This window comes from Camelus ferus, chromosome 23 (genome assembly GCF_009834535.1).
Source record: "Camelus ferus isolate YT-003-E chromosome 23, BCGSAC_Cfer_1.0, whole genome shotgun sequence".
Classification (NCBI taxonomy): domain Eukaryota; kingdom Metazoa; phylum Chordata; class Mammalia; order Artiodactyla; family Camelidae; genus Camelus; species Camelus ferus.
The window spans coordinates 23258043-23284550 of NC_045718.1; the positions used below are offsets into that span (position 1 = coordinate 23258043).

The 26508-nt window shown below is 40.4% G+C and overlaps 1 protein-coding gene across 5 annotated transcripts in view; it reads left to right on the top strand.

The window, feature by feature from the left end:
- KCNK2 (potassium two pore domain channel subfamily K member 2) overlaps positions 1-26508 on the top strand; it is a 177967-nt gene that overhangs the window by 43496 nt on the left and 107963 nt on the right. Inside the window, exon 1 of one of the 5 annotated variants that reach the window (XM_032466477.1) lies at positions 22800-23942. The exons of 1 other annotated variant lie outside the window; for it this stretch is intronic. In XM_032466477.1, coding sequence (XP_032322368.1) covers positions 23897-23942 — 46 coding nt within the window. In that variant the 5' untranslated portion in view covers positions 22800-23896. Of the gene's footprint in view, positions 1-22799; positions 23943-26508 lie in introns of those variants that run through there. 3 more of the 5 variants (XM_032466474.1, XM_032466473.1, XM_032466476.1) reach the window with 3 other exon arrangements.

Sequence of the window (26508 nt, forward strand, 5' to 3'; positions counted from 1 at the left end):
CAGAGGTGCTGAGGCAAAACGGGGCTCTGGGCTTGGGGCCCAACACAGTTGACAGGACAAGCCAGCACGCTCAGCAGGCCTTGGGGCTCTGCAGCCTGGATATTCATGTATCTTGCAGTGTGCCGCCTGGCTTCAGTTTCCCTGTGGCATGTGTGCTGAGAGGAGAGCCGGCAGGCCTGCCCTGGGGCCTTCAGACTTGGCAGAGGCTCAGAGGGGCTGCAGTGGTGGCCAGCAAGAGCTGAGTGAGGTTGTGTGAGCAGGTGGGGCCTGGGTCCCAACTGAACAGAAAGAATAGAGACTCTTGGTCTATTGACCAGAGGACTCAAGAATTGATTCCAGCAGAAGGCTCTGGAAGAGATCAGCCTAACGATACTTCAGGGGATCAACTAATTCACAACAAAGGAGTAGCATGACCTCAGTGGCCTCCTTCCCCAAAACACCAAGAGATGACAAAAACATTTTCCTGTGCCCTAGATACCATCTCTGAAAGAAGCAAGGAGAAATAAGTGTCTGAAGGACTAGGCAAATATTTCCAAAGGACCACGTAACACCTAGGTGTCTAGTATAAATTTTTGGCTCAGATGAACTTTGACACTGATTTGAACTCAACTCCTCCCTCTCCACCTCTTTCCCTCACTCCCCACTTCCTTCCCTCCCTCCCTCCCTTCCTTTTCTTTTTCTCCCGCCATGTTAGAAGTAAGGGATTTGAAGGAGATCAGAGCAGTTTTAGACAAAATTATGAATCTGCATTTTCTCTATATAACTGAGTGTTGTGTAGGTTACTTTGTAGCACATTCTACCATGTTGAAGTGAAACTCATTCTTCATTCTGATGTCTTGGGTGTTCACTGAATGCAAATTATCTTCTCTAGAAAACAGGAGACTCATAATATCAGCACAGAAGCTGATTTCTTAGGTTTTTCACTATTTGTATGGTTATGAAAATATGAAAGAATAAATTTAGGAAGACATTTAGCTATTTAAGCTAAATATTGAGTGTAGAAATATATGATTATGCAGCTAGAAGATGATATATGTGTATGTATAAAATTTACAAAAAAATTATTAAAAATTTTCTGATTAGAGAAGACATGAATATTAGGAAAATTTGGACCACATAACCGGATATTAATGGAAACAGATCTAATACAAAAATTGGTAGCATGTTGTATGTTCTGTTTCTACATTCTTTTTCAAAATTGATATTCTATATAGTAGCAAATTTATATATCATGCTATGTACCATGCTCAGTTTCTAAGCTTTAAATATTCATTTAATCATATGGAGAACATTTTCCCATGCCATTAAAATATCTGAGAAAAGTTTTTAATGTGTATGTAATCAACAATGCATATATATTATGATATATATTTAGACCATAGCTCTAATGATAGACAATAAACTTATTAGAATATTTCTTCTACTAGGAATAATTCTGTTTATATATAAAACGTTGTGTATATTACCCAATCATTGCAGACGTGGTAACATGTTAACTAGCTTGTATGAAAGTTTATTATTAATGAATTCTTCTGTTACCGCCTATAATCACCTTCAAACGACATGACCTTTGCTTATTGTCAAAATGTTCTGAAGCATCTGCTTTAAGCGTCCATGTGAAATGAATGAGATTTGACATACTTTAGACCTGGAAGTTAGTTAATTTTTTAAATTAGAGTTCAGTGTCCCTTTTAAAAGGAAAAAAAAAAAAGTCCAAAGAACAAGTTTTTAATTGTTTATTGATGTGAGATTTTTGTGGTTTGAAAATTATTCATGTAGTTTAAAAAAATTTATGATAGCTGTCATATATGCAAATAGTCTTGTGAATTAAAAGTTAATCAATTCACTAATGCTAACTCTTAAGGCCTTCAGAAAAGTATTTTTGAGTTGGTTTGGATAACTGAGTGGATTTAAGAGGGGAGTGAATTTCCTTAAAAATATTCTGGAAGTACTATTTTTCTCAAAAAGAAGTAGTTATCCTTGTAATTAGTTTTAAGTAGTTAACTAACCCTAGCTCAGGATGTTTCTTTGGAAACATATGATTTAGGAAATAGGCAAGAGGCAATTGGGATAAAGGAGGATTTATTAGTATTTGGTTTATTTTTAAAAGAAAATAATCTTAAAGTTATAGAAGCTTTAATTAAACACTGACTTTAAGCTCTAAGAATTGTTAACAAATTATTAGGCAGTTTGAAATAATTTTATAGTATAATAATAAATGATAACAGTCTTCAATATGATAGGATGATTTTAATGGTAACATTCTCCTTTTCTGCTCTAGCCAATACATGGCTTTCATTAAATACTACACAGATCTCTGGTAGAGTTAATTGTCTAAGCCTGTTCAAAAGGCCAGAAATTACTCTCAGGGAATCAAAACACTATGCTGGAAACCAAAGACACAGATAAGAGCATGGACTTTAATTTCAAAAAAAGAGGTAAGTCCTGGGCAATAAACAAAGACCCTCTATTTGGTTTTAATAGCTGCAACTTTTTTTTTTAAGTACTACTTCAGATCAGTTTAAACCCTTTGAGATGTAAACAAGACATGTGATCAGTCATGAACCAAACTCATTGAACTGTGTAGCTAGTCCCTTAGCAATTCCACAACATCAGGTTATTTCCAGGTAGATAGAACACAGTGGGAAAATAAATATGGTATCACACTTCAAAAAGGCCAACTCCAACAAGAAAGGTAGGCCAAACGTTGAATGTACAAGATCTCTAAGCCTAAAATACAAAATAAAATATTTAAGCCAGTATTCATGATAATTAGATCTGGGGTTGGCTGAAGTTTAATTCAACACTACTAAATGATATGTTGGTTAGGCAGTCGTGCAAATAAGGACACAGAAGGCTTGTTAAAATCAAAGCCCTACTTTGAAAACCTTTCAATATTTTTAAAAGTAAATTTTGCTGATCCCAAACTCATTTCTGACTCTTCAAACATTTATTAAGACATCTACTATATGTTGGGCCATGGTGTAAAATTTGGGGATAGAGGAAGTGAAGGATACAGGCCCTGATTTCAAAGGAGAATGAACCCACCAGAAAACCTATGAGTATGAAATAAGAATTATAAAAGGCTGAGCTTGGTGCTGGAAGGATGGTCCATAAAGATTCCTATGAGAGAGGAAAAGAGAGAGAAGGTGATGCTCAGTCTTGGAAGGAGTTCTGAAGGATGAGTGGAAGTGGGCCTGGTGGGTCTGGGTCAAGGAGCAAGGAGATCTTGTGCAAAGAGATGGAAGCCTCAGAGAGCTTACAGTACATAACAGTAACAGGCTGGGAATAGAGTTATAACACGTGGCCACAAGCTAGAACACAAAACCAAAGAAACATGCAACTGAAGAGTCTTCTATACATGCCAGCAGCTTGAATTTTATTCTGTAGGCTTTGGGAAGCCACTGGAAGGCTTTCAGTAGGGTTGGATTCTGACCACAGCAGGGAGAAGAGATTAGAAAGAGATATGGTGGAGGCAAGGGCACCCACTCAGAGCCTACTGCAGTCATCCTGGCGAAAAATGAGGTGACGGGGCCATCTTGCACAACCCGTCTCCACATCTCCATGCACACTTGCATTTTGGATTTCTTATTCAACGTGTCACGAGCACTTGAAAGATACTTGTCTTGCCTATTCAGAAAGTAACTGTGCTAATCATAATAAGTAGTATCTATTGAGCTCTGACCATGTGCCAGACAGTTCTACACCCTTTACAGGTCACAAATTATATAATTCTCGGAACAGGCCTGTGAGGAAAGTATCATCATTATCTCCATTTTACAGGGGGAGAAAAGGAACAAGGCAGTCATACTGCAAATAAGTGCTGGCAGCTTGATTCAGAGTCTGTTTTTGACCAATTTGCTCTCATTACTGTCTTCAAATAACATAATTCTTTGGGTAGTTTCTCTCCTTTGTTCTGATTCCCGCCCGGCCCCCAGTTTTATATTGATTTTGTTTTAGCTTAGTGAGTTTTCAGGGCAGCCACATCCAACAGTGTTCCAGTTTCTGCACCTAGACTCGACCCTGGCAGGACCCTTGGGTTGACCCCTCAGCTGGGGTCACCTGCCTCCAGGTGAGAATTGACAGCATAAACAGTGGGATGGAGAAGAAAGGATGTAAACTATTCATGAATTACAATTTGTGGGATTTGTTGATTGAATGCATGTATTAGGTTGGGAAGAGAACAGGTACAAAGACGTTATACCATAATTATTGGTCGTCAGTGTTCACTGTTTACATTATTAAGATTAAAAATACTGTGACTCACATGGGGTAATATGCTTATTGAGCTGTACACTCTGTGAGCTATTTCAGTTTGATGACTTTTGGTCTTCAGTTCTGGACATTTTTCTTGTATTATTTCTCTGACAGTTTTCTCTGTTAAAATTGTATCTGTTCTCTTTTCTGGAACTACTATTGTTTTAACATTAGAGCTCCGGAACTAATCCTCTATCTTATATTTTCTTTCCTTTTCCTATTTGTGTTTATTGTCACACTCTCCAGGGGATATCCTCGAAGGTATCTGCTCAAACTTCTCTGCATTTTTTAATTTCTCCTGCCAAAATTTTGATTTCCAAGAGTTTCTTTTTGTTTGCTGAATGTTCCTTTTTATAAGTTCCTGTTATTTTGTAGATGCAATATCTTATCTTTTTTGATTAATAATTAATTTTATTGAATTTTCACTTAAAGTAGAGGTTTATTTCTTTTTTATTTTATTAAGGTATAATTGACATATAAAAATTATACATATTTAAGTCATACAATATGATAGTTTTATGTAGATATATATTGGAAATGATTACCACAATCAAGCTAATTAACATGTCCATCACCTCACCTAGTTCTCTTAGCTGTCAGAATAATACTTGTCTCTCTGAAATTTTCTCTTAGTCTCTGGATAGTCTCTGTTTGCCTGAGATTATTTTTTAAATGGATTTGCTTTTTTGTGTTACAGGATTTCCGCTTATGTGTGATGATCCCTGGGGGTCCATTTGTATTTATGAGAACTGATAGTGTGTGTGTGTGTGGTGGGGAGGTCTAGTGAAGTGGTGAGTTTCTAAGTGGCAGCCTCACTATAGGGATCAGGCAGACAGTGAGCTACAGACCTTTCTTCTTAGGCCTATCAGCTTCCCCACAGAGGAATTATCTAATCCTTGGCCTAGGGAAGTGACTTAAGCCTGCTGTCAGCGTTCTGGGAGCCAAGAAAGGGAAGGGAGCATTTCTTTAAACTATCTGAAAAATAGCACTGGCTCTTCTTTAATTTATTCTGTATTTCCTCCCAGTTTGTTGGGATCAGTGAGATTTCTCTTCATGAACAATTAGTGAACATTTGGAACAATCCTATAACCTCTGACTGTCACCATAGACTTTAAAATGTGTAAGACTCTAAACATCATCTTTGCAGAGGATTAAATTATTTTATTAGCTCGTCACAACGACTGAAATTTTGACCATTAAACTCCGCAAAGAAAGCTTCCTTAAAGTGCACCTCTGTGGCCTGAAAGAAGTACCCATCATCAACTAACACGCCATAGTAGCTAGTCAGCTCTTAATCAGGATCGTCTGAAGGAAGGCATGCAGAACAGGTCTCTTTTGACTGGGAAGAGAATAGAGGAAACATATAACACATGATATACTAGCCTTCATTTCCCTAATGGAGTATCGTAACTCAGGGACCTGTGATGCGTCAGGAACCTGGAGGTTAGGGTGCCATATGGAAATGGAGAAAGAACATAAAAAAACAGAGATAGCAGAGAAATCCTCCCTTCACAATACTTTCAAAGGAAAACCAAAATTAATAGCTGATTGGATCTGTAAAGGTGAAAACTTAAAAGTAACCAGAGTGCCAAGAGCTGCATTGAATATATCTAGGGAGATCTTCTGAGTAAGTTTCCTTGAGTAGAGTTCTAAAGTTGGAAAAGCAACATGATGTGGGGGTGACATGACTGAGAAAACAATGTTGTCCATCAGGTTATTAAAGATTTTTTTGTAATCTAAGTAAGCTATGTAGATCACATGTGCTCATGCAAAGAGAATTAGAGAAATGAGATTCCACATGAATCATTCAAGTTAAAATACCACCTTTCTCTGAGATATCTGAACCCTCCTGATCATTGAGACAAAAGTGTGTCAATTTTCCACCTTTAAAAGCTTGTGTGTGTGTATTTAATATTGATCCAACCAAAGAAAATAACTGAATTTCACATGGTTCAGAAAATTCAGAAACTGCTCAGGTTGCAGACACAGGATGTTTGGCTGCACCTCCTGGGTGATGAGGCTGCAGAATCCAATGTCTAGAACAGCGTTTGCTTCCCTGGGTGATTCCAACAGGCTTGGACTTGCTTAGTATTTTCTAGGGAGCTCCCTACTCAGACACTAAGCTGTCCCACGAAAGGGATGCAGGTAACTCGGAAGCCACAGCTTGCTCTAGGTACTGCTGGAACCTGGGTCAGGGAAGAGAGGACGAAACTGCTGCCGAGTCTGGTCTTCCAGGAGCTGGGAAACAGAGGCCACTCTGTTCTTCTTAAACATCAAGCCCAGGCTTCACTGAGGGCAGGGTGGTTTCATATTCAACAATTCAAGCTGAAGTCTATCTCTGGTAATTGAATTACTTATACTTAAATTCCTTTGCTGTTTCAAATAGGGAAGGTGTATCTTCCTCTTCTGTTGATGGTTTCCCCCACATACCCTCTTTATTTCTTGCGTTTGTGGGTTGTGCAGTATTGTGGTACAGTGTTTAAATATTAGCTTCATTTTATCAAACAGATGAGGTTATTATATGATTAGGGGAAACTTTAGAAATGAAAGATGATAAAGGACTACAAATTTGCAGGTATTGCAATGTGCCACTTACTTACAGTAGTTTTAAATTGGGGAATTAGACATTCTTTTATCAATACTTTGCAGTCTTATCCATAGAAATTTATCTAAGAACTTCAAAGAAGTCTTTTTAAAAGTTTGTGTAAACAGAACTTTAAAAATGTAACATGATTTTTAGAGGGAGCCTAATTTGAAGACACAATCAGATAAATCTTTGTACAAAGCCGGGGGCTGCTGTCTATTTTATCTGTCTTCAAAGTTTGGATTTTGTAAATGAGTATCTTTAGGGCCACATACCTGTGAACCAGAAGTTGTAGAGAAACTTATGTGTTCTTTAAATTTTTTTCCAAAAGATTTTTTTTTGGTCCTTAGCCAGATTTTTAAGGAAAAAAAAAATAATGAAAAGTTAGAAGTGAATTCAAGCATTAAATTTATGAATTGAGGTATATGAAATATATTTATTGGAACATTTAGGACCTCAAAAATAGTTATTTCCTTAGCAATAGTCATCTGGTTATTGACTAGAGGTAAATTATGACTCAGTGTTTCAGTTTTACATTACATGAGAATTAGGTACCCAGGACCCAAACGATAAAAGGGACTTGGTCTAGGAAAGTGATTTTAGGAAATTATGCATGTAATTAACTAGCAAGTCACTTCTTATAAGCCACTGCTTTGTCTTCACAAATACTATACATCTTTACTTGATGGGAAATTTTGGACAACGTGCATTAGCAACCCATCCCCTTAGTTAATAGCCACATCTGGCTATTAACAAGCTATATGTCTTTGAAAAAAAAAGCTGAGAGAAAAGGAAAGAAAGATGTCTCTTCTGAAATTTCAAAAGAGAAATTTCCACCTCCTTTTCTTGTCAGTGCTCTAAACTGGGCATTTCTAAACTGGTGAATTTGCTGACTACTGGACGGTTTTTGGTGTAGATCTTTGGATCAATGTGCACAGTTTATGCCTTGCCTCTCATTTCTAATCCCTGGCTCTGAACTCAGGACTTCTAGAGAGAGCTGGCCAAGGTAGTCTGACAGAGTGCAAAGGCATGAATGGGACTCTTTGCCACATATTCATAAGACTTTCTTTCATTTTATAACTTAGGACTTAAAATTAGATTTTAGATGATAAAGATTTTTCACTCGAAATTTGATTGAGGGAAATGGATCATTCTGAAAAAGCTCTTTATATCTCAACATGGATAAATCTTGACAACTTAAGTTTTAAATAAAAAAAAAAAGCCAGCTCACAAGAATTCAAATATTCATATAATATGATAACATTTGTGTACATTTTAAAATGCTTTCTATTTTTATGGCTACCTAGGCACATGGGAAAGATATATTTACAATCACAAGAATGATGAACTCCAGCTCCAGGGTGGCGGTTATTTTGGGGGAGGGAGAAAGAAGAAAGGAACAGGGTGGGCTGGGATGAATTGGGACTGTGGTTGTAATCTGTTTTTCCTCAAAAAAGGAGAAAAATGTATCTGAAGCAAGTATGGCAAAATGTTAGTACTTTTAAAATCCAGGTGCATGCTATGTTCAATGCTTTTGGAATATTTAATAATTTAAAAATTTGTAAAATTTATATAAATTAAAAAGTCTCTGAGGTTGCTGAAATGTTTGTGTTCATTTTAATAAGGCTTTATTGAGAATCTACTATGTATTAGGCATGAGGGAGGGTGACATGAGGGTGACATGGTCCCTTATGCTTAGGGACTCACTGGCAAGATGGAAAGAGAAATAATCCACAATAAAATGTGGTGATCACAATCATGTTTCACATAATAGTTTCTAAATAGAATGACTGACTCTGGGATGATGACTTTACTAACCAGATGTTGAGAAAATCTAGACCAGATTAATGACCAAAAAAATAATAATGAATTGAATTTAAAAATAACTTATTTTCATATTTAATATTTCAAATGGATTGCTAACCAAGTGTTCTCATAGAGAGGTCCTCAGATCTAACTGGCGTATGCTCCTATGTAATTTATTTAAATAAATATTTATTATGTACCTTAGCAGATGTTTCTTTTATGGTCCCTTCTAGGTCTGTCTTTATGATTTATTTTTTTTTTCCCCATGGACATGTTGTCTTCCTAGCTAGATAAATCTTTATAGGGGTGGCTATCTGGTTTTCAGATGTTTATCACCCAATCCTTAGAGCTTTAAGTATAGTCCTATAGAAATAGTAACAATGGTTCAGTTTTTATTGAATGCCTACTCTATGTTAGAGGATCATGGTAAAAGAGAACTTAACTCCAAACTTAGAATTTAGGGTCAAGGGCAGCAGGAAAGACACCTGGAGTTAAAATCAATATTGCCTGAAATATGCAGATACAGTCTGTGAAGAATGTAGTGACACATAGGAAAATGGTACAAATGACACTAACCACTTCAGGCAAAGGAAACACTATAGTTAATTACCAAGAAGGCTGGCAAGGCATTGTGGAATCTCAACAATGCACTACTGGCTCCTCTTCTTGAAGCAATATTAATGGGGACACTGAAGTTTTCTTCCACCCAATTTTCATCCAAAGGAAAGCCACCGCAAGATTTAGCATTCTACTGTTGGGGTAGATATAAAAACAGAAATAGAGGCGGTTTATTCTATTCATAGCTGTGCTTGGTGGCTAACAGATTTTCATCAAAAACTGCTAAAAATAGAACAGTAAATATTTGACATCTCAGTTTTAATTAAAATGAGCGTAATGTGATACTGGGGTGAGAAGAATAAAAGAGATCCTTGATAAATTGGCAAAGAGGGAACAGGTACAATATCTGAGTCATAGGAGTAAACACACATTACACCTGTTGGCTTAACAGAAAACTCCCTTTCTGGGGCCCTTATTGTGTTTCTATGTTATTTATATATATTGATCCCCTTAGCAACCAACAACTTGGGGTTCCAAAGGTTTTACTTGAACCAAAAACCCTGTTTGTGGAAAAGAAGAATTTTATTTGTGTCCAGAAAACAACACTGATAACAATGAAAGGGGAAATAATCAAGCAAACCCAGGAGCCTTTGAAGCAATCATGGTTGCTAAGGAGATAGACAGTAAAGTCAACACAATTTGAGGGCCAGTTTCAGATAGCAGCCATCCAAAATGTTGGGACCACAGCCAAAGGGAGACCTGAATACGTGTGTGGCAAAAAAAGTGGTGACACCACTTGGTGACATCTCTATGATGATGAGAGTAGACTTTTGTGTCTGTTTCTGGGCTCCCAGTGGAGCCTCGAAACCACCTACTGTCTCCCTTCCTAACTCAGCTGGTTCTCACTTCTCCATCTCTGTTGGCTGCATCCTGGTAAGGACCTTTCCCCTGTCAGGTGGAATGGGAAAGGTTTCCTGCCCTAGAGCAAAGCTGTCTGAGTTGCAGAGTCCTCTGCTTTCTAGAGCAGAAGGGCTGGAAGTTGACTCCATTTTTTGCAGGTGTCTTTTCCTTCCTGAATCCCAGTTGCTTTTAGGAAAGCCAGCTTGCAGGTGTTTGCTGGCCAAGCCCCAGAAGATTAATGACCTCTTCCTTTTTGTTTCACTTCTTACCTCAGATCTGTTTTCTTTCCCTCTCTTCATGATTTAGTGCTATCAGTGGGAATAGCAGTATTAATACTGACCAATGTTTATTTAGTTCTTATTGTATTTTGAACATTTATCTAAACACTTTTCAAGTATGAACTCTCTTAGATCTCATTAATAACTTGAGGTTGATTACTTTTCACCCCCATTTCACAGATGAGAAAATAAGGCACAGCTAATAACTGGCTGGATCTGAACTTGAATCTAGGCAGCTCACAGTCTTCACCAGCAGACTATGCTGACTTTCTTGTGAAGCTGTGTGATAACAGAATTAAATGGGATAACAAAGGGCATGGAAGAAATGCAGTGACTTTCAAAGAAATGAAAGTACCTTGATGTGAACTGAATGCTTTTTGATGATAAATGTCATGGTTACCATGAAACTCTTCTTTGAAGGTCATAGGAGCTGGTGATTTTGTGTGTGTTGGGATGGTGATCTTTTATGCACACCAATTCAAAAAACATTTGAATACCTACTACGTGTTCTAAGAAATCAAAAATAACTTAGGTGGGATACTTGTCCTCAGAGACCTTTTAGTCTAGTAGAGGAAGCAGGATGTGTGGACAGATGCACACACAAGAGTAAAAGGTGCTATGAATTTACATCAGGATACATAGGCAATTGTGATCAAATTTATAAGAGATAAAGAACAGGGAAATTTTCACAGAGGAGAACAGTCAGGATATATGATCAGGCAACTGTTCTGATCAAATTAACCAAATTGACTAATTACATTTTTTATTTTCTAATGTCTGAAAACCCAGATTTTACAGGAACTGGGACCAAACTTAACTTTCCACATCATATTTTGTTCTTATTCAAATTATAGTTACAGGGATTATGTAGCATTGAAGTTTCTCTGCTGGTTCCAATTATTTTCCCACCGGCTGCTTTGACAGTTCATAAATATATTTGCATAATTGGCTGTGTTAGTCCTGGTGTGAGGTTGACATGTCTTGTGACTTGTTTGAAAAAAAGCTTATAGAGATTGTGACAGCCCTGAATTAACATCTTGCCCTCAGTTATTACCTAATTGTGCACATTAATTATCTCCAGGAGGGGTCAGTGGTTATGATGGATGAGAAGATCTGTATTTTGAGTGGCTGCTTAGGAAAGGTCAAAGTGTTCTCTGTAATATCTAGCTTTAGAACATTGCAGATGTGATTTCCAAGTTGAGAGCTGAACCAGCACGAGCATTCCACGGTAACTAACCTGCGTTTGTTGGACTCCCCTAGCAGGCTGTTGCAGTGTGGCAGAAGTAAGCAGGTATTAAGCTGAAACTTGGGAGAAAAGTATAATTAAGGCAGTTCCATCAGAAGTGCCTAGAATATTTCAGAGACAAAACATTATTGTGTTCGAGATGCAGTCTTTCCAAGGAGGGAGATAAACTTAAGAATCCACAGGAGGTGTAAGGTAAGGTGTAAGTGCAACGCATGCTTGGGCGCAGAATTTGGGGTGGATGAGAGGTTGCTTCTTCTGTAATATAGCCCAGTACTTGGAGCTCCAGGAAAGGGGAGCTTATGCAATAGAAGAGCATTGCCATGTATGATCTAGCAGGGAGGGTAAGTATGAGTGAAACAGGGCAGCAGGGTGAGGAATAGGGTAAGGCTAGTAAGACCAACTTGTGCAAGGGTAAGGGTGGATCCTGTCTTTATTTAAAACTTTGAACTTGTGTTCATCATGGGTTTTTTTACATTAATATGGATTTTTAAAATATTATTTTTCTTGATTACTGTTTTTGAACCCCTTTAAATTGTGTGCCCCAGGGGAGTGCCTCACTCACCTTCTCCTAGGGCCAGCCCTACCTACACAACTACAATTGCAGTGAGATGTTTCAGCACTTAATATAGCCTGGAAAATAGAATCGTTGCTTTTTATTGCAGATGTCACCTCACAGGGCATCTGATGTTACCTTAACCCAGAGGCTGAAATCCGAGGCCCTCTGGTTCATGTACAGCCTACAGATATGTTTAATTTGACATTAGCACTGTTTATTTTTGAAAATTGATTTAGTGGCCCCCATTTTGTTTTGTTTGTGTAAACAAACAAAAAAGACAGAAAATTGATTTAATGGCCCCCATTTTGAAATAGAAAGATTTCTTCTTAAACAGTTTGTATATCTGACTTCTCTTGAAAAATTGAAGGTTTGACACACAGGATCTATGTTCTCTCAGGGCAGTAATCAGCTAAAGATAACTAGGCATCTTCTCGCATTCACTGGTCCACTGGACCCAATTCACGCATGTATGTTAATGACTGATGCTCTAGGCATGGCAATTCTGAGCCCTGATTAACTGCAGGATCCTTTCAATAATACCTCTTAAAAATGGGCTTTCATTCATTTAATCAGTACTGATTTTTGTGCCTACTATGTGTAAGATATTGTGCTGAGGAACAAGCTGACAAGGTTCCTTCTCTCTTAGAACTTGTTTTCGTCTCAAAGGCAACGTTATGGATTGAATTGTGTCCTCTGCAAAAGGCTTATTGAAGTCCTATAACCCCAGTATCTGCGAATGTGACCTTATTGGGAAAAAGAGTCTTTCCAAAGGTAATCAAGTATAAATGAGGTCATTATGGTAGGCCCTAACCCAGTATGACAGGTATCCTTTAAAAAATGGAAATTGAGACACAGAGATAGAAACGAACCACTGGAGTGATATACATACAAGCCAAGTGATGCTAAAGACTGCTGGCAAATACCGAAGCTGGAAGCAGCAGGGAAGGATTCTCCCCTGGTGCTGTCTGAGGGAGTGTGGCCCTGCTGACACCTTGATTTCTGACTTCTAGCCTCCAGAACTGAGATCAAAATTTCTGGCATCCTTGCCACCCAAGTGTTTGGTACAGTGTTACGGCAGCTCCAGGAGACCAACAGAGGCAATGAGTAAATAATCATTTGAACAAGCAGTTTGACAACAATCGTGAGCAGGATAACAAGGGGAGAGTACAGAGGGTTCTGAGAATGCAAATCTTGGCGCTGGTGGGCTGATCTGGATAGGAGGTTATGGAGCCTTTTCAGAGGAAGCGATGCTTTAGCTGAGGTCAGGAGAATGAGTAGAAGTTACGCTCCAGCTGTGAGAGAAACAGAGTCTCACTAGATGGACTGGTGTGTGTGAAGGCACGAAGGAAAAGGAGGAGGGGGCACTCAAGAAACCAGTAATGAGAGGAAATTGCAGAACCTGGTGATCTGGGCCCTGGCCAGTAGGTGTATTGATTTACGAACTATGTGACTTCGGGGAAGTTATTTTAACTTCTCTGAGGATAATGATAGTACTTACCCCATATGGTTGTTAGGAGGATTAAACGCAGTGGTCTTAGAAGAATGGCTGGTGCGGATGCCTCGTTGGATGTTACCTATTGTTATGACTCCTGCTGTTCTTGTTGTTCCTGTTCTTATTGGGAGGGCAAGGATGCTCGAGGCCCTGGGGATGCCCTTAGCCTATTGGTCACTATCCTAAAGGCAATGGGAAGCTAGTATATGCTTTTAATCCGGGCTTCAAGTTAACCAGATTTTATTTTTAAATTCTTTATCTGGCTGCCTTGTGAAGAATGGCTCTGGGCTCAGTGGAGATGAGCCCCCAGCAAAGGTTCAGGGGACGAAGTGGTGGTGGTGTCTTCTTGCCTTGATCATTTTGTAGAATTTGAAGAGATCACACAACCATTTCAACACATTTTAAAATTCTACCACAAGCCACTTCTTTGTTTAAGGGCTTTCTTACAGAACACACATGCCTGGGGTGATGCATAGGTTTTTCATCTCAGTTCTTCCCTGAACTTAGTAGATGGCCTTGAGCAAGTGTCGTATGTGCTCGTTTAATCATTGACACAAAAAAGGTATGAGAGAAAGCTAGATTCTAAACATATGTGGTGAAATTAAGATCTTGGTTTATTGAACCCTTTAAAAAAATATCTTTAGGAGATTCCAAATCCTCCCATCCTCTGCTTTTCTATCGCCTTTATAATTTGTGACTTTATTTTAGAAAAGAAATTGAATTGATATGTTCCCCCTACTCAAAAATTGCTTTGTTCTTCATTGTCAGAATTTGTAGTCTCAGGTGAAGTCAAAATGCTGGATTGGCAAATACAGCAAATACAAGTTTTAAATAAAGTACTGGATGTGCTGAAAATTCATTAGGTAATGAAAGCCATCAAGAAAAATTTAAGATTCTAGTTCTCTCTGGATTTATGGCTGATTTTAATAACAAGCATCACAGTTTATATAATTAGTTTGCCTAATATTGGCAGGCTTAAAAATTATCTAATGAATTCATTGTTAGTCTAGCTACATATCAGCAAAATGTTCATTTCCTAGTGATAGTTTATGATACTCAGCTTTGAAAGGGGAAAGAAAATCTGGAGTAGAATGTCCTCTTTGTAAACTAAGTAAATTCTAGTGTTTTCCAAATTTAATCTATTATAACAGAGAACCATTTTATAAGGATTTCTTTATAACACCCTTAGTCTATATCTTACTCCCTGTAAAGCAAAATTATACATGAATATTACCTTATTTTTTAATAATGAACACTTGTGTGTACACTAATTAATTACTGATGTTTATATGCAAAAGATGGGTGTTTTGACTTACATAAACTTTCAAAACTGAAATCACATGGGGCTAAGGATTACCATTACAAAAGAGATTCTTATTTACATTTTAAAATGTTATCTTTCTTCATAGTTTTGTATATATATTTTTATTATAAAATAAGCAAATATATAAAGCCATTAAAAAAGATATTGCTGAGTGTTATATAGAGTTTATTTTCATGAAATGAACCTCCTGATATTGATTAATGTTGCAAAGTTTTATGGAAACATGAGTTTTTTTTTTTTTCATTTTTCAAATGGAGGCACTTTACTCTGAAACTCAGTAACTCAATGATGTTTTACGATCAGATACGGACATAATTTTACTAGTGTCATGCTTTCCTTATTTTAACTCCGTGATTATAAAGATTTAGTGTGTCTTCTTTACTACTGTATATGCCCAAATGCTAGAAAAATGACTTACTGGTACACAGAAGGTGCTTAATAAGTACTAGTTGAATGAGTGAATAAATGTATTTCTTATACCATACATGGCATAAAACATATAGGTGGTGTTGCAAACGGAAAGAACATCTGAACTGCGCATCTTTGAGAGTGAGAGTGAATGGTGATGTGTACCAGTGCCGGCTATGATTTGCCAGCTGTGTTAGCAGATGAGCTGTTATCTAGCCCAGTTTCTTTTTTTTATGATGGAAAATCAAAATTAATTTATTAAATGAATTAAGACATAAATCTCATCACTGAAAAAAACAGTTTTAGCTTTATAATTGGTAAGAAAACTCAATATAATTTCTATCAAACAGAAATCAATGTTTCTGTATTTTTCAAAAAAAATTTTAATTGAACTATAGTCGACTTACAACATTGTGTTAGTCTCTTGGTGTACAACATAGTGATTCATAGTCTCTAGTGTACAGCATAGAATATGAAAAGGAAAAGTGATTTCTTTTCATATTCTTTTTCACTGTAGGCTTATTGTAAGATACTGAATCTAGTTCCCTGTGCTATACAGTAAGACCTTGTTGTTTATCTATTTTATACATAGTAGTTAGTATCTGCAAATTCTGAACTCCCAATTTATCCCTCCCCATCCCTCTTCCCCCTTGGTAAACATAAGTTTGTTTTTGTGTCTGTGAGTCTGTTTCTATTTTGTAAATAAGGTCATTTGTCTCTTTTTTTTTCAGATTCTACATATAAGTGATATCATGTGGTACTTTTCTTTCTCTTTCTAGCTTACTTCACTTAAGATGATAATCTCTAGGTCTATCCGTGTTGCTGCAAATGGCGTTATTTCATTTTTTTCTATGGCTGAGTGGTATTCCACTGTATAAATATACCACAACTTCTTTATCCAGTCACCTGTCAATGGACATTTAGTTTGCTTCCATGTATTGGCTATTGTAAACAGTGCTGCTTTGAACACTGAGGTGCATGTGTCTTTTCGAATTTGAGTTTCCTCCAGATATATGCCCAGGAGTGGATCATAAAGTCTATTTGTAGTTTTTTAAGGACTCTCTATACTGTTTTCCGTAGTGGCTGCACCAATTTATATTCCCACCAACAGTGTATGAGGGTTCCCCTTTCTCTACACCTTCTCCAGCATTTATCGTTTGTGTAGTTTTTCATGGTGGCCATTTGACTGATGTAAGGTGATACCTCATTGTAGTTTTGATTTGTATTTCTCTAATAATTAGTGATATTGAGCATCTTTTCATGTGCCTGTTGGCCACCTGGATATTTTCTTTGGAGAAATCTATTTCGGTCTTCTGCCCATTTTTTGATCGGATTATTTGTTTGTTTGTTTTAATATTGAGCTGAGTAAGCTGTTTATATATTTTGGAAATTAATCCCTTGTTGGTACCATCATTTGCAAATATTTTCTCCCATTCCATAGGTTGTCTTTTCATTTTGTTTATGTTTTCCTTTACTGTGCAAAAGCTTTTAAGTTTAATTCAGTCCCATTTGTTTATTTTTACTTTTATCTCCATTACTCTAGGATATGGAGCCCCCCAAAATATTGCTTTGATTTATGTCAAAGTGTATTCTGCTATGTTTTCCTCTAGATGATCTCACAGTTTTTGAGGCTCAAGAACTTGGAAGGAATTTACTTGGGTAGTTCTGGCTCAGGGTTTCTCAAGAGGCTGTATTCAAGGTGTCATCTAGGACGATAGTGATCTCATGACTCAACTAGGGAAGGATCAGCCTCCAAACTAACTTATAAGCTTAAGCTAGTGGCTGTTGGAAGCCCTCAGGAAATCCAGTTCTAGGTTCACATGGGCCTCTCCTCAAGGCTACCTTATGACATGGCAACTGGCTTCTACCAGAGGGAGGGATCCAAGAGAGTGAGACGGTGCACACAAGAGGGAAGCCACAGTCTTTTTATAACCTAACCTTGGAAGGGACATCTCATTGCTTTTGCTATATCCTGTTCATTAGCAGCCCGCATTCAAGGCGGGGGGAGGTCAGTGTAGCACAGGGCATGAATACTAGGAAGCAGGACTCACTGAGGGTCAGCTTAGAGACCCCCCCATAAAGGTAAATTATTTCTCATTTGCTCCAGTTCCTTGCTTTGTAATGTTTCAATCAGGACTCTTGATTTCTAGGGTCAGAAATCTCAAGACAAACTGGCTCACACAAGAAGAAAACGTGTATAGCTTATGGTTTGATACAGGGGATTGTTCAAACATTGTCACAGGGACCTGGTCATTTTGGTTCTGTTTGTTCTGTATTGGCTCCATTCTCAGGTAGCTTCTCCTCTCTTATTGGCATAATAGTCTGGAAGGCTTTCAGGTTCAAGGTCAGTGGCATAGAGTCAAAGTCTGTTTTCTCAGAAACTCTGGCATAAGTTTCATTGGCCAAGTGGCTCACAGGCTCATGCCTGAACCAACTGATGGCTGAGGGGCACGACTGTGCTGGCTGAGACCCAGTACACACACAGCCCCCACAATCAGGGATGAGTCCCACAAGAAACACAAGAGCCATGAGCGGGGAAGATAAGTGTCCTGGGAGAGGTCGCATCAGGCAGGCATTCGAAGAAGTACTGCCTGTACTGTTGTCTCTGAGTTTGCAGTGAACTAAAACCTCTTGGATAATGCCCTCCCTCACCATTCTCTCCCCACACCCCATGGATCACAGAGCCTCGTTGCCCTGCTGCTGCCACCTCTCATATCCTCTCTTCCACCCTCATTCAAGTCACCACAACTCTCTCACCTGGACTAAAGCAACAGCATCTAAACTTGCTGTCTACATGCTTACAGACAGTGGTCTGTTCTCCATGTAGCAACCCAAGTGATTTCTTTTGAATGCCATGTGATGAAGTTAGTGTTCTGCTGAAAGTTCGTCCAAGTCCCATTAATTAAAACTCAAGGCTGTACAACTTGGTCTCTGCCTGCCTCTCCAGCTTGGTCACTGTCTGCCACCCGTCCTCACTCTCTGAGCTCCCCAAATTCTCCACGCTTATTCCTGACACAAGTTCTTCCTGCTCCAGGGGAAGCTCTTTCCTTACATCTTGCCTCTCCCTCTCCACCTTTGTTCATCTTCAGGGCTCAACTATATGGTTCAAATGTCACTGCCTTAGACAGGCCTTCCTGGACCCTCCAACATTAAATACTCTCATTGTGTTCTGTACCTCCCATTTACTGCATTTATCAGAATTTTATTTTATTTTTCCCTTGTGTCACTATTTTTTCAAATTTAAGTATAGTCAACTTACAACATGTTAATTTTTGGGTGTACAGCATAATAGTACACCATATATATATATTCCTTTTCATATTCTTTTTCATTATAAGCCATCACAAGGTATTGGATATAGTTCCCTGTGCTATACAGTAGGGCCTTGTTGTTTATCTGTTTTATATATATAGCAGTTAGTATCTACTAATCCCAAACTCCCAATTTATCCCTCTCTACCCTCTTCCGTTTCCTCCACTGGTAATCATAAGTTTGTTTTCTATGTCTGTGAGTCTGCTCTGTTTTGTAAATAAGGTCATTTGTGTCCTCTTTTTTTTTCAGATTCCACATATAAGTGACATCATGGTATTTTTCTTCCTCTTTCTGGCTTACGTCATTTAGTATGATCTCCAGGTCCATCCATGTTGCTGCAAATGGCATTATTTTATTCTTTTTATGGCAGAGTAGTATTCCATTGTATAAATGTATCACAACTTCTTTATCCAGTCATCTGTCAATGGACATTTAGGTTGCTTCCAATGTCTTGGCTATTGTAAATAGTGCTGCTATGAACATTGTGGAGCATGTATCTTTTTGAATTAGAGTTCCTCCAGATATATGCCCAAGAGTGGGATTGCTGGATCATAGGATAAGCCTATTTTTAGTTTTTTAAGGAATTTCCATACTGTTTTCCATAATGACTGTACCAAACTACAGTCCCACCAGCAGTGTAGAAGGGTTCCCTTCTCTCTAACATTTATCATTCGTGGACTTTTTAACAGAATTGTAATTTTGTTTGTTTAGCACCTTCCATCTCTAGACCATAAGCTTAATGAAGACAGCAACCTTGCCATATCCACAGGGCTCCTGCTTGGCAGCTAGCAGGCATTCAATAAATATTTGATGAATGTGATTCATTCTTCCTCATCTTAGACCTGTGCAATTGTGCTATCCAGAAGATTAAATAAATGGCAAGATTTATTGCAGAGCCAAGAGTCCCCTGGTTCACTGGATTAGGTCAAGCACAGGAGAGAACAGAGTTCTTTTGAGGACCTACAATGTTAAACACACGTATATGTGTAATTCTCACAACAATCCCTTGTGAGTTCAGTGTATTATCCCTATTTTGTAGATGAGGAAACTGATGGTCAGAGAGATAAAGGAACTCCCTCAGACTCACCTGGTTCACAAATGATACAGTTAGGATCTCCACAGAAGTCACTTTGACTCCAAAATTCCAGGTCTGATTGGAATCAGGGAAAAGGCAATGGCATGCCCTTTTTGTTTTTTTTTTTTTAAACTATGCATAGGCCAAGGTCAAAAAGAAAAACAGATATGAAAGTGAAGTCCTGCAGATTTCATGTTGCTACTTGGAGCATAACAATAGCTCTGAAATCACTGGAATGAGGGGAGTATAGAATTTGGGAGAGCAAAATCTTTTTATTACATATGTCAGGTTTTCTTATCTATTATAACAAAGTTAAAGGGTGTTGAGTAGTCTGGGTGTGGTAGCATGAAAGAAATAGAGTCCATCTAGTCTTTCTGTAACACCTCTGATGGGATTTATATGCCTTGAGAAATGGGGGCATAAAATTAAACAGGATAAACCATCCCATTTCCTTGTTTCTCCAGTTGCAATGATACACAAGCTAGTGTATTTCCTTTTACCCCCATCTCTTACTTCAAACACGGCAAGTAAGCCGAAGAAGGCTTTTAAAGGAATAGGAGTATTTAATTGAGGGGGCTGTGGGGGGCTGCAGTGGAAGGCAGGGCCAGAGTCAGTGCAGGGACTAGTTTCCTGGGTTTTTTGAATTACTTGTGAATTACAACAGCAAGGCTAGCTTGTTGGAGTGATTCTTGCTGATGTTACAATTTGGAATTTTCTTGTTTTAAGCTCTTATTTTCATGTCTCTGTAAAGTAAATCCATGACCTCTACCCCCAGCCCTCTACATATATGTGTGCATAATGTGAGGATAAGGTAAGGGGAACACAGAAGACCACTGCTACACATGAACTGACAGAGAAAGGGAGGGAAAGTGACAGTTCAGGATTTGGGATTGGTGGTAAGTCTTGTATCCCATGAGTCTGGGAAAGGGATGCACTATACAGGCATATTTGAACTATGACTCAATGCCCCATTCAGTAAGCATTAGCCAGTTTGACAAAGGGAAGGTGTGGTTAAATTTGCAAAATACCTAGATAGAACCAAAAAAAAGAATCACCAAGTTCACCAAGTAGTTAAACAAAAGGGGGAAAGTGAAAACAAGAAACAAAACAGCAAAACAACAACAACAAAAACCTCAAAGTGTTTGGGATTATTTTACCTGGAGAACAAAAAGCCAGTGATAGGGTAGAAAGCGATTCTGAAAGTGGTAAATTCGTTTCATTTCCTATGAATGTAGAATACTTAGTTCCAATTTTGTAGGAGGCCAGGTAAATGATGTCTACAATCACAGTTTCACTCAGATATTTATCAAACATTTATTTATTACCAGTCAGTGGTTACTGCAGACACTATGGGAAACAGATGTGATTTATGCCCCAGCCGAGCTTACAGTCTAGTTTAAAGAAGCACAATACAACATGACAAGTACAAAGATGGATGCGTAAGTTGCCCTGGGAAGTAAACAGTGAGACACCTGACCAGGACTCAGGAGAAACTTCTGGACAGCTAGGATAAGATGTGGAGGATAATACCGGTGATGGTTAGTTTTACATCAAACACTTAGCTGGGGGTTGCTGTGAGGGCATTTTGTAGATGTGGTTAATACCTACAGTCAGTTGACTTTAAGGAAAGATTACCCTTGATGATGTGGGTAGGCTGTATATTACCAGTTGAAGGTCTTATGAGTAAAAAATTGAGGTTCCCAGAAAAGAAGAAATTCAAGACTGAAGCATCAGTTCTTGCCTGAATGTCTGGAGCTGTCCTAGGGATTTCAGATGGACTTGGTACCCCCCATGATTGTGGGAGCCAATTCCTTAGAATAAAATTTACACACACACACACACACCATATCCTATTTGTTCTGTTTTTTTGTTTTTGTTTTGTTTTGTTTTGTTTTTTTCTGATGCAGTGTCTTAGTCATGCAGAGTTGGGGAGAAGACTGGGGAATGTGTGTGAGGGAAGATGACAGTAACCAGGGAGGCTAGGAATGAAAAAAAGAGGACAGATCAGGAAATACATTATATGTGACTTAGAGAGTCTGAAAGGGTTTTAAGTCGGTGAATGAGAGGATCAGACTCACACTTTAGAAAGGACATCACATCTGATTAAATTATTATTGAGAGCAGAAGTCGAGAAAAACATGTTTCCATTCCAGCAGGAAGGAATTCCTAATAAGGAGGACATTTTTTAGTAGGAGAAAGAACGAGAAAGCTGGCCAAATCTATCCTGGAATTTAAAAAATAATTTGGCATTTTAAATCATTGACAGCCATAGCCTTGTAGAAGGTTTACGAGGTTCTTTTTACAATCCAGAGTCCTTCTTCTCTCCCTTACCTCCTTCATGTCTGTAGCTTTCGCTGGGAAATTCTGCTAACTGGGAAAATACTCCAATTTGGCCGAGCAGAGGTTCTGGAAGATAAACTCTCGCGCAGCGGTGGACGTGGGAGGGTGGAGGTCAGTAGGGGATTCCCGCTGCAGAAGTGGGAAGGAAGAGTTCACAAACCGGCTGAAGTGCCACTGTATCATGTGCACTGGTGAGAAGACTCGCTTATTATAGCTGACCCTGTCCCCTGCGAGCTTTCTCCCCCTCCTCTGTGGGTTCGGTTCCCGCACCCCAGTTGCCACGAGATCAGCTGCCCTGGCGCGGCAGTCAGGGTCTGGTACCTGCCAAGCTGGGATCTTGATGCCGAGGTGGGAGGGGAGCGCCGAGCTCTGACCGAGGTCCGAGGTCTCCCACCGCGCTGCTTTACCGACCACATTCACAACCTCTGTCCCCAGCAAAAGGGGTCTTGTCCTGAGAGACTAATCGATTTTTCTTCCGTTTCCTCTGCATCCCTAAACGTCTTCACCCTGGCTCCCGGTGCCTTCCCCATTCGTTCAACATTCTGCTGAGCAGAGCTCACTACCCAGGTCCAGCACCCTTGGAGACTGGGTGGAGGTTGTTGGTGACTTGATACCCCTTCCCCGGGCGCCGACTGGAAGAAATCAGCACCCTTATTACCGCCCCCACTCCAGGAGTCTCAGGGTGTACGTGAGAATGGGGGCATTTCTCTGTACAACCCTGCGGGAGCGCAAAGGGAGGGGAGGCTGCCCATGTGCTGGGGGCCAGGGACCCGCTTCCCAAAGCTCGGTCCCACATCCCACACCCCAACTTGGAAGGAGGTGGGTTGGAGCCTGGCGTGCCACATAGTGTGAGTGCGAATATAAGGAGGGGGCAGGGTTAGTGGAAGGGACCGAGAGGAGAGGCAGCAGGTGAACCCGAGGGCCGAGCCCTCCAGGCGGGGAGGCAGCTTAAGAGGGACTTTGGGAAAGGCAGGGGAGACGCAGGCTAAGGTTGGGCTCGGAGTGGGTGCTGAGAGGCGAGCCCAGGCGGTGAACAGAGAGGGGGGAGAGGCGAGGGGGAGGGAGTTCCGAAAGGAGGGAAAGGAGCTGGCGAGGGGCGAGAGGAACAAGCCTGGAAGGGAGAGCGGCGGCGGGCGGCCGAGCTGTGGGCAGGAGGGCGCCCGGCGCGCCGAGACCCTGCCACCCCAACCCCTATCCTCATCCCCACCTCGGCCCCCGGGGCACCGAGGGCTCTGCCGGGGAGACGCACAAAGACATGCGAAGAGGGGCTGAGCGAGGCTCGAGCACAAAGACGCTGGGGCGCACGGCCGCTCGGGCTGCACCCACCGCCCCCGCGCCGCGCCGCGCCGGGGCCGGGCCAGCGCGGAGCCCGGGGCGGAGCGCGCGGCGGCGGCGGCGGCTGCGGGCCCGAGCGGGACCCGGGTCGCCCGCGCTCTCCGGGTGACCCGGGCCCGGCCGCAGGCGCGCGCGGGGGCGGCGGCGCCCCAGCCCAACTTGGCCTCGGCCTCGCCCTCTGCCCAGCCTGCCGGTGTCCCCTCCTTTCCGCGATTCCGTTTCTTCTCACGCTCCCCCCACCCTCCCTCCCGCGTCCAGCCCCGCTCTTCCCACCTTGTAAAACAAAGCCGGGGAAAATGCCTGCCCGTGCAGCTCGGAGCGTGCAGCCCGTCTCTGAATAAGAAGTGAGTACAATGGCGTGTTTGTAAAAGCTTCAAGTCCGTCTTTAAAAAAAAAAAAAAAACATTTTGAATGCTGCATGCCTCATGCTTCCCAGCGCCTCGCGGGAGAGACCCGGCTATACAGCAGGAGGTGAGACCCCCCCCCTCCCCGCGGGTACCCCCCTCCCCACCTCCCGCCGCGCGCTTTCCGCCCCAGCCAGTCCCGGGAGGGCTGTAAATGTCCAGCTGGCAGTAGTCGGACGTTTTCCACCTTCATTTCCCGTCCAGGGTGTTGGGTCATAATCTGGGGATGGAGACAGACCTATCCCCGGATCCTCTCCTGGCTGCTTCTCCCCACTCTCCCGCTGGTGCCTAGGGATTTTGCATCTGCCTTGGGTATGGGTTTGGGACACTTGGAGGAGTTTCCGAAGGAGGAGGAGGGTCAGCTCTTGGGAGTAGCCGACAGGCAGGACGCATGGTGACCCTGGTCACACTTGTTGCCCGTTGCGTGGTGGGATGGTCAGTGGTGCTGAAGAAAGCTCATATCTCCTGGTATTGAGTCGCCAGTTGTGGCCGGGAGCGTAGAAGACATACCTGGATGAAGATTAGAGACCAGGATTAAGAGGAGGCTGTGATGTGCTGGGGGCAGAGAAGGGAGGTAGTGATGATGCTAAGTGTGTGTGGAAGGGGTGAATCTTTGACTCTGTGTTCTAAGGAGCTTCTCTTCAGGATCATGCATCAAACGACAGGGAGATGGAAACCCAGAGGGTTCCCATGTTAGACCGAGAGGAAAGGCTGTTTTTTAATTTGGTATTTCACCAGTTTCTGCCCATTCTGTCTGCCAGATGTGCAACACACACACACACACACACACACACACACGCACACACACACACACGCACACACACATCTACTAATTAAAAAATAAAGCAATAGCTCAAAAGAATTGAACTCCATCAGGAAATATATTAGCTTAATATACACACACAGACACACACACAAACACACAATCTTTAAAAAAAAAAAAAAACCTGTCCCCTTTCCCCAAAAGCATATACTGATAATATCTTAGTTTGGCATTGCATTTTAGGATTGGGATTTGGGAGCATGGAGGTAAACAGTCTTGGTGTTTTCCAGTTCTACAGATTAGAAACCATTGATGTGAAAAATCAGAAATATGAGAGAGCACAGAGAACCGGGAAGGAAAGGCTTAGAAAGCTTCCTTCAGAGAGAGAATGTGGAGCTTCTCTGTGATTCTCTGTTGTTTTTATTCCAAAGATAGCTTAATTTTAGATTATGACCTTTATTTTTCATTCAGACTCACTAAGCAGCTTGGAAGTGGGGTGGGGTGGCTAGACAGCAGATGACAGTGATTTTAACTGTTATCGTCAGTTCTGTTAAAAAGGTTTTAAAAATTAAAACATTAAACACATATCCAGTGCTAATTTTGAATGAAGTTCCCATTATGAATATCACAGGTTAAAGGTGTGGGGCTTTATTTGGAGCCGGGGACTGTAACAGGAGGGAAGCTGTGCACACCTGTAGACGGCAGGCTCAGCCATAGGAAACTGCAGAAATGATTTGTGCTTATGTAGAACCTCTACTTGGAGCCAGGGGTACAGTTACCTCATCTCTGACTCTGACTTCCATCTCTTCAGAGTCAGAACCATTCAGAGTTTGGCTGATTGAGGAGCCCTCCGTTATCTGCCATCATTGTACAATACTCCTCAGGTCTGATGCTCCCCATAGCTTTGTTTGCAAAGCTTCCTTCCGATGGGCAATAGGAGATCCATTTCATGAACTCCCACTGTGGTAGTCCAACATTTAACTCCCAGTGGTCGTCAAGAGGGCAAGGTCTGCAGCCACGTGAAAATGGACACTCTCTTTATTCCCTTCTTATTTTCAAGTAATTTCAGGTTCCTGTAGGGTATTTGGGTGCAATTTCTGAGGGATTTCTTACATACTTACCTAAAAGTGTCTTTTTGATTAAGTTATTTTATTAAACTTGTATCATATACACTAGAGTAATTTTACTTATATCTATAGCAATTGTGAATGTGAAATTGATGATTCTGGTTGGATTGGCAATTTTTTTTAAGTCCCCCATTTTCAGCCATTCTGTTACCCCTTTTGGTTCAATGTTGCCTTTCCAATCAAATACTCTTATTGTAGATGGCTCATTTTCCCTTTAGGAAGTAGAAGTCTAGTATCTCTTGAATTTCCTAAGAAGAAATCCATTAATGATATTTTTGAACAGCTGAGATGAATAATAAATGGATTTAGAGTCACCTTAGAGTATAAGGGAATTTGTAAGAGGACACATAAATCCACTCTAATGGAGCAATTAGCTTTGTACATAGCATGTAGGGTCTAAGGTGTGAGACAAGGTTTTAAATTTTTTTTTTATGATGTTCACTGTTGAAATGGAAGGAGCTTGTCATCTCTTGGCTACACCTAGGATTGTGCCAGAATGCGTAGCAATACTTTTGTTTTCTTTTTAAAGATGTCAGAGATTGAATAGCAAAACACAGAGAATGCTTACACATGAGCCCGTTTTGGAGGACAGCAGAAAGAAATGACTGAGCTCCTGAGTGGTTTATTTGCCATCCTGTTTTACCAGAAAATTGCTAATGTTTTACTTTGAGCAACAATGTTTGGATCTCAAATTCACTTACAATACAACTGCTTTACTATAATGAATTTTAAAATATTTAAAA